Here is a 9,804-nt window from a genome sequence, read left to right as displayed (position 1 = left end):
ACTTGACTATAGTGTAAGGATATAATCCATTAAAATCTATGTCACGGCCAAGACTCTTCCGTGCGAAGCGTAATCAGGCTAGTAACAAATAAATGTATAGGAACTTCCTTAAATGTTATTATTTTATTTAATAAAGACATAGTTTAGTTTAATACTTTATGAGTTTCAATTGAAATAAAACAAGATAAAAGTACAATTAATGAAAGTTTAGGAAACAATTTCTCCTTTCCACAAAACAAAGATGGTTTTTAAATTTAAGGCATATGACAGAAGTTTGGCCTGATTTGAAATATCTACATGTGCTTTTTGTAGTAAATGCTGGACAATGGTCTATTTTATCTTGTACCACTTATTGTGGAGGTCTTTGTGTAACCAGTGTTTGAACTTTTTTTACATGTTTTTCTTTTGCTATCGAAGAAGAAGAACGATCAACTCTTGGCTTATTTTTACAAACCAACGCAATACCAATATATTTTATAAATTCTTTTAATGTTTTTTTCACTTTTGCTATCTCTTCTATACAATAAATAGACATTATTTACAGACAGATGTAACATCAGTGAAAATAATGCCATATAGTATTTGTGTATCTTCATGTTAGTTCGGTAGAGCGCTATAAACATATCTGCTAGATCTACGCCACCCATATGGATGTTATATTCCTGTAATATTTTAGGATAAGGGACAGGCACATTTTTTTGGGTTTTTGAATATCTTTGAATTGTTTGGACGGATTCTTCCCCTGCATAAGAACTTGCCAAACTAACAATTTTATTGTCCAACCATTTAACAATAATTACTTTTTTTTTTTTTATCACACTGGCTAAAGAAGGTACCCTGAGGCATTTTACTTAACTTCTTATCGTTTATATCACTGGTCTTCAACCGATGGGCCGCGACCCAATTTTGAGTCGCGTAAGCTTCAAGATTAGGTCACAATAAGTTTTCTGTTTAACATTTAGAAAATTCATATTCATATACAGTAGAAACTCGATTAACCGTCAATGTCGGGACCAGGGCAATGATGGTAAATCGAATAGACGGTTAACCGAAATACAATAATACATAACAATTTTTCAATAAACGTAAACATAATTTTCAGACAAAAATAATAAAATAATAATAAATAATAAATATTTATAATATATAATATGTAATAACATAACATAATACCATTCTAAAAAATGTTAAATAAAATAATCCGTCATCTTCTTTTGTTTTTTTGATTCACAAGCTTTTTGAGCGGAGCCATGTTTCGTATTTTACGAAAAAGTAAGACCTGCGTTGCATTTGCCTCCTCTTGTACCTCAAACCAATCAATGGATTTTGATAACATTGCTTCTACTTCTGCGTGACTAGTTGATGGTTTTAAGTCAAGCACTGAATCTTCGACGTCCTCTTCAACTTATTCGTCAACTGTAGTGACATTAAAAATAATTTGATCATCATTTAAAATTTGAAATCCTCCGTCCTGTTTATCACTTTCTAACCAATCCGTTACTTCTTTCGTTGATAATTTTTCATTATTCAGTCCATTACAGAGTTACTTCTACACTAACAGTATCAGATTCTTCAGATTCGAACGGTGTTATTTCAGGCCATAGTTTATTCCATCCATTCTTTAGGTTTGGTACAGTCAAATCAGTCCATAAACTGGCAACATTAAAAATATCATACTTTCTGTTGTCATTTTTCCAAAATGTTTTAATGCCTATAGCATCCTCAGATGACAGAACACTTTCGATTAAACTATTTCTGTACCGACGCTTCATATTTTCAATTCTTCCCTGGACCATAGGTTGGAGAAGAGGGGTTGTATTTGCTAGGAGAAATAGGCATGTTATATTGCCATCGTCACTTTTCAATTCGCCGGAGAGATGTGTTGGGGCATTACCCATAAGCGGCAGCGCTTTCTGTAGCAGCTGCTTTTCGGCGAGATGAATTTTTATTTGTGGTACAATCACTTTATGAAACTATTCCGTAACATATTGTTTGATCCATCCAAGTACTTTTTTGTGTATAATAATTCACAGGTAGTGCATTTAAATTTAAATTTTTAAATGCACGTGGTTTTTTGTCTTTTCTTATCACCAACAAAGGTTATCTATAATTGCCGGTTGCATTTACACAGACCATAGCAGTGATCCGATCCATTTGTACCTTAAATTCTGAAGTTGTTTTTTCCGAAACTATGCTAATGTTTTTTGTGGTAAAGCTTTCCAATTGAGTCCAGTTTTATTACAGTTATAAACTTGTTCTCCAACGAATTTAAGTTCAGATTGTATTTTAAATTTGAATTGTTCCTTGAATTCAGCCATAGCTCGACTTAATCCATAAAACTTATTTACTTTTCGTGTGTATATATATATAAATATTGTTAAATCTATTAATTTGTGTGAAATTGAGCTGAGGTGGAGGTATTTCGTGTGAAAACAGTCCGGGACAAATATCACACTAATTTCTTTTGTGTATTATTACATACATTTTTCGGTATCATTACATGCATGTTTTTTGATATCATTAATTATAACAAAAATTAAATCTTACCTAGATACCTAGAAAATATATATATATATATATATATATATATTAATTTATTCAATTATAAATGCATTTCTACAATGACATACATTAAGCAATTTTAACTTTTTTATTTGGTTTTCATGGCTAACGAAGTTGACATGGGTCGTGAAAAATGTTTGATAAAAAAAGTAGGTAGTGAACCGAAAAACGTTGAAGACCACTGGTCTATATCACATCCACGCAAATATTATTTTCTTAATGTTCCAAGACTAAGAATGTCATATTCATGTCTTAAATAATGAATAAGCTCTGATGTAAAAAAATTATCAAAAAAAAAAAAACCGTAGTGAGTGGTTTATTAAGGATAGTTTAACATAATGAAATTACTAATTTTGATCCTAAACTTTTTATCGAAATAACTATTTTCATAATCGGAAAACTGCACATTCTGGAAAGTATTTTCGCAAAAGTATGAGAAAAAATCATAGACCACCATTCCATCGATTCCAGTACGGACAAATAGTTTAATGTCCCACTTCTTCAGTTTATTTTTCATATATTACCTACGTGAACTAGTCTTGTCCTTATATGGAATCATCATTTCATCTATTGAAAATGCATTTCCTTGGGAAATATTCAAACAGTTAAGACGAATATTTTAAATGAATTTCTTTGTTTTAAAAAAATCGATCGATGTTGTTATCATATTCGTTATTTATTAAACGCAATATATGTTGATTTAATTAAATGTTGTTTATTGTTTTAATGTCATAATATCTGCGATGGATACAAATCTACTGCCTTGTGCCCAGTAATCAGTATAAGATGGCATTTTAACTATAGCCATCCAAAGTTTAATACTTAAAAAATCTTGCATTTTTTTAGGAATAGTAGAAAGAGATTTCCAAATTTTCTAGATTGAAAATAAATTACTGTTCAACTAACAATTTGATTATCTCATTAGAAAATATTTTCATAAAGTAATGGCGTTAAAATAGTATCGTTAATAATATAGTTTTGTTCAACTGGAACCTTGACACTAAAATAAAATTAATTAACTGTGTAATTAATTAATAAATCCAAGTGAAATATATATATGTTTCAACGGTACTTTTTTTTTTTTTGGCTGAGCATGAATGATGACCGGAGTCTAAATTACTGTTTTTTTATGAATTCGATCTGAACGCCGTGATGATGAACTTACGGGTGTTATAGATAATTATGCTATTGGAAGGGGTATTGCGGGACTTGGTACTTGACTTGGAGATGGTAAACGAATACTAATTTCTGAAACAGCTTCATTTCTTAACATCTTAGTTTCTTCTAGTACTATCTGAGCATCAAATTCTTCAAACACTTCTTCGTTCCAATCTTATATTATTTAATATAATAAAAATATTATTTATTTATTATATATTTATATAAATAATAATATAATAATTATAACTAATATATATATTATAATTTTAATTATATTTTATTTATATAAAATATAAATATAATAAAACATAGTAATTAAAAAAACCTACATCATTTTCACTCTCTTCTTCAAATTCTGCCAAGAACCTGTCAATCTCTGGTATATTTTGTTTATCTATCTCCGACTCTGAATTAGATCTACTATCTAGCGGAGATAAGGACAAAGCCATCATTTTTCTAGTTCTCGAAAATATTTCTAAACGCGTATTTATAAAATAATTTATAATATGCGACTGTCCGGTGTGGCATATTCTTGTACCGCACAGGAGGTCAATTCTTGAAATCATACGACTAATTCTTGCCATAAGTTATACATTTTATCGACTGTGACGCATTTTTATCGCATGCGACATACAATTGTATTCTAGAACTAAAATCGATAAGATTTTATCATTTTCGAATGCGATAAAGTGTATCGAAATTACCAATGTGGTAACAACATAAAACCCTAATTTTAACTTCAAACAAATTCAAAATAATACATTTTATCTTTAATCACAGATATTTATTTTGACATTCCTCAAAATTATCAAAGTATATTAATTGTGTTAATATCTACCTAGTTTCATTTGTTTTTATTTTGTACCGACTGTTGTAGTCCGTAGTTGTAAATAGCATTTATATATTATTTGTATAGTTATTATCTATAGTTATTAAAATGTCTAAATCAAGGCCAACACAATCTCAAATGAAATCTTTAGTTGATCTTGTGGCCAAAGATCCATTATTGTGCGCCAGTAAATTTACACCTACATTAACCCAAAAAATTGCTATAGAAATATGGCAAAATATAGCGGAGCAACTCAACACTTTACCAGGAGCAGAGAAAAGCGGATGTAAATGGAAAAAAGTAAGTTACTTAGTTTTATACTTAAATGTTGCTTGCAAGAGAATATTGATTTTCACTTTTATTTATTATGTATTACATTTTTTTTACACTGATATACTTATACTATTCCTTAATTGGCTTGTAGAGTTAAGGTTCTTTAAAAACTTATGAAATAATGTACTATGAATATTTTAATCCTTTATAGTCTAATTAAATAAAGAACCAAAATAAAAATCTTACTTGTTTTATTTGTATTTGAATTGGTATAGTACATAATTTTTAATATTTTGGTTATTCATAATATGAATATATCACTAAATATAATATATATATATATATCACTATTATAATTTATAATCATATATTATATGATTATAAATTATAATAGTGTAAAAATATGATAGTATTATGAACTAATCCATATATACTAATGTGTTAACTAACTTATTATATTTTTTAGACATGGCAAGATACTAAATCAGCAACAAAAACAAAGGCAGCGGCTATTAAGAGACACATAGGAGGTACTGGTGGTGGACTAACTTGTGATATTCAGTTGAATAACATTCAAAAAGATGCACTCTCTTTAATTAATCCATCATCAGTTAATGGACATGAAAATACTGTAGAGTCACACGTAGAATTCATTTTTGAAATTCCTAAAAATGTTACACTTGGTAATTTTTAATGAATATATTGTTGCGTGCCGTCGTTCAATCGTAACGATGGTTAAGTTTTTTAGGATAATACTTCAAATAAAAATATTCAAATATAATTAAACTGTTTATTTAAGAATTTTTTCTAAGTACAAAACATTAATTTAAGAAATGATCTGGTGTGAATATGCTTGCGCTTATACCTGTAAACCACATCTGAATATTGGTCTGTTCCCAACCCCCTTATATACTTAGGTTTGGTGAAGATCAAACGTGCCGCGCTGGGCGATAGTTGTTTTCAATGTCTGTACATTGTAATATGTAATAAAGTTGTACACGGTTTTAGGACTTAGCAGTGGAAATAGATTTATGTAAAACACTACATCAGTTCACTTTGTTTTGGTTAAATCGATTACATTTTTTGCATTCACTTCGTTGGGTTATCAATCATTTCGCTGTAGAATATGATGACATTTAATTAAGTAAATACTGTTCTGACATTCTTGCTACTTTATTTCATATTATATAAAGATACAATTTAATAAAACAATAAAAACATAACTTGTAATGAAAATCTCAAGTAATAGGCTGATAACTATTTTCCTACTTTATTATATACAATAACAATTTTATAAAAAATAAAACATAATACATAATAATGAAACATTTTAAATATAGCTAATATATTTTTTTACATAATATAATTATAACAAATTACTACAATCAATTTCATCAATAAATATTTCACTATTTAATAAAACAATAAAAACATAACATTTTAATGAAAATCTCAAGTAATAGGATGATAACTAGTTTCCAACTTTATTATATATAATGACAATTTTATGACAAATAAAACAAAATACATATAAAATATAGCTTACATATTATTTTACATAATATAATTACAACAAATTATTACAATCAATTTCATCAATAAATATTTCACTATTTAATTCATCTTTAGAAAAATCATACACCTCATTATTCATACAAGCATACATGTTTTTAGTTGGTTTAAATTTAACACATGAACTAACTTTCACACATTCACTAGTGTTTATAAAACTATTTATTTGTTTAGTCATTAACTTATTTCTTAATTTGGTTTTTATTAAGTTAACTTTAGAAAACAGTCGTTCGCAAACACAATTAGACTGTGGTAAGGACAAAATATTCAGAACTAACTCTGAAAGATTAGAAAACAGCTTTTCCCCATTTTCTTCGTATAAATAAAGATCTAACCAAGACACATCAACATTTTTATTTTTAAGTATATTTATCATGTCTGAATCAAAGTAAGAATTTAGTTTTCGCCATTCACCATCAATCAATTGCATACGATTTTGATCATTACATATTCTTGGAAATATGACCGTCATACGATGCACATATAAGTCCTTGTTCTTTTTTCGCACTTTGTTGGCACCGTCGTTAAGCCACCTAATTTTATATAAACTTTTAATTTGTTTTGTGGTTGTTTTTTTCGTTACACAATATATAAATCAAATCGTCCATCGGATTGTGTCCATTCGATTTTTATTTCCAAGCTCACCACAACACCACCACTTAGACTGTGACCGGCCACCTCACCGAGGGAAAACTTATCGTCCGCCTAGGCCGTGTCAAATTGGCTCCCCGAGAAGGAATCACCCGGTTAATAAGGTAAGAGTTTTTTATTCACTGTCACTACCTCGGTTTTGCTATATATTGCTTAATATAATAGATATTCCAGGTGTGCTTAGTATTTTTTGGTGACGCGTAATAGTTATTCTCGTCCTTCCGGGTAGGGAAATACGCCCGACTTAAAATAGCAGTGAGATAAAAGGTCAGGGTATAGTAGTCGTTAGCGATGCAACACCACACCGAATAACTCGACCTTACCATTGGCCTACCGATAATAGACCAGCGAGCGCGACAGCGACCTTGTAACATTATACGATTATTAACACGCGCATCGCAGATCATCGCCGTCGCCGCCGCCGCCGTTACCGTCGCTCGTGATTACGTGATTTTTCGTAAATTATGGCGCGGTGCGGTATTATCTATTATCGTTAACCGCATTTTAATCAACAACCACAGCAGTGCGTTAGCGGGCCACATTATCAAAATAACAACAGCTGCGTGATAAACAGTTTGTTTTTTTTCCGATTGTTGTTAATTTCAATTATTCGAATTTTTTTTTAACATTTCTTTTCTTCACTAAGTCTCGTTTAGTGACGCGTATACTACACCTCCCTCTGCGTGTACTCCAATCAATAGTTTATTGTTTCGAATAGTTGTTATTAGAATTATTTATAATTAATTTTTACACTATATCGAGCAAATATATTGATCAACTGACGTTGACGGAGTTGCGTCATGAGTGTGAGAGTAGGCTGATACCGTCATCCGGGTCCAAAGCGGACATCGTAACAAGATTAGAGGAACATTTGCGCACAACCGGTGTCGACCCATCGAGGGTACTTTTTCAGATTTCTGTCGGCGACGGACAGGTACGGGGCGATTCGACAGTGATGGTAGACACTACGCCTTCCACTAACGCAAGTTTGTTGGGGGGTGACTTTGATAGTAACCGTTTACAGTCGACATCCAACCCACTCGACACCGCGAACACCGGAAATATTTTTTCGTCTGCCGCAGCGCAACTCGAGCCGCTACGTCAATCGATCGGTCATCAAACCGAACGTATCGCATACGAATTACGCATAACGAAGTTGGAAGCGAGTTTAGCGCAGCTTTTAAATGAGCAACGACAAAACTCGCGGGGATACGAACCCGACGTGTCCACCCAACACCAATCGCGACGCGAATCGGTACGTCTTCCGGTAGACACTCACGTCAATACGTATGCGCACGCTCACCATCGAGAAATTCTGACCGTTTTTCAAAGTGACAACCACGCGCCCGCACAGGCGGGTGACGACCGCGTCAACACCGCAGCGAGTACGTCGTATTACACACGCAACTTGACCGGTTAACAAACGGTTTTAAATAATAATTCGCGGAATTTTTCGTCATTCGCACCGCGATCACAGGAACGTTCTGTATCAATCCCGTATGAGGATTTGCGCGCCGCAAGAGCTTCACTACCCGAATTTTCCGGAACAAGGGCCGAAGACCCCATACGATTTCTAAATAATTCGGAATCTGTCCTATCGCAGGCGAACATACACATGTCCGGCTGGTGTAGAGCTATTGAACCGCAATTAAAAGGTACGGCCGCGACTTGGTGGAACTCCATTAAGGTCCTGGAACTATCCTGGGATGAATTCCGAGTCGAATTTTTAACAAATTTCGACAATGACGAAATTCAACTTCGGTTGCGCGCTGATATATTGTCGACACGTCAGTCCGCGACACAGTCGTTAACGGAATTTATTTTGGATAAAAACCAACTCGCGCGTCGCGTAAATACTGGCCTATCCGAAGCGGATTTGGTTCTGTACATTACCGGATTAACGCGCGATGAATTCCGTACGCACATATGACTTCGACAGCCGTCTACTTTCGCCGAGCTTCGACGCATCGCGAGTATTTTAGATCCTGTCGTATGCACACCACGCTCAACCCCGCGACGTGATAACAATCAACCCGGGCAAAGGAGGTGGCAAGGTCGTGACACGGGACAACCCGTTTCACAACCCCGCGCGAATGCCCCGAATAGGAACGCGCATGCGTCTCAACCGCGCGCGAACTTGCCGAGAGGTCCGCCGGGGCCGTGTAGGACCTGCGGCGAATTGCACTGGCACAGCGAGTGTCCGCACAGGCCAACCACGCCGGGAAACGGCAGGGGAGCCATGGGGAATTAGTCCACCCCACTGACTCCAACCAACCCACATATACCACACAGTTCGGTATTACGGGTGGTAAAAATTTAGGCGATTTTTGCACAATTTTTTCCACCGCGTCGTCGGCGAACACATCGTTCAACGCACACGACGACACATCTGACCGCGGCGTCCAGTTTCAGACCCCAACCTACACTTATACTCCCACCTCAATCACATCACACCCCCCCATCAATTCAACCACCCCAAAGGTGGCCATTCACAGTGTAGGGACAAAGGCAACTGATTCTCGGACGTTTACAAACAGTAATGGGGGCGCATCACATCGCTCATTGCATACCCCCACGTCAGTCACACCTGTAGAAGATCGGCTAGCGAACACAGAGGCAATCGAAACGGATGCTTTGGTTATGGCAATTCAACCTGCTCAACAAACATCTTTGGTCGCGGTTAAGAACCAATTGTCCCGTTCCGCTTAGCCATCTAAGTCAAATATCGTCTCGCGAACACGCCCAGATAAAATTCC

The 9,804-nt window shown here is 34.1% G+C and overlaps 1 protein-coding gene across 1 annotated transcript in view; it reads left to right on the top strand.

Moving 5' to 3' along the window:
• The first annotated feature begins 4,229 nt into the window (after positions 1-4,229).
• LOC112691010 overlaps positions 4,230-9,804 on the top strand; it is a 13,349-nt gene continuing 7,774 nt past the window's right edge. The window contains exons 1-3 of the mRNA XM_025565122.1: positions 4,230-4,257; positions 4,653-4,852; positions 5,292-5,508. Coding sequence (XP_025420907.1) covers positions 4,230-4,257; positions 4,653-4,852; positions 5,292-5,508 — 445 coding nt within the window. The remainder of the gene's footprint in view (positions 4,258-4,652; positions 4,853-5,291; positions 5,509-9,804) is intronic.

Source organism: Sipha flava, unplaced genomic scaffold (genome assembly GCF_003268045.1).
Source record: "Sipha flava isolate LNK unplaced genomic scaffold, YSA_version1 545_pilon_pilon, whole genome shotgun sequence".
NCBI classification, from domain to species: domain Eukaryota; kingdom Metazoa; phylum Arthropoda; class Insecta; order Hemiptera; family Aphididae; genus Sipha; species Sipha flava.
The sequence above is the reverse complement of the archived record's forward strand: the minus strand, read 5'-3'. Positions and strand labels throughout refer to the sequence as shown.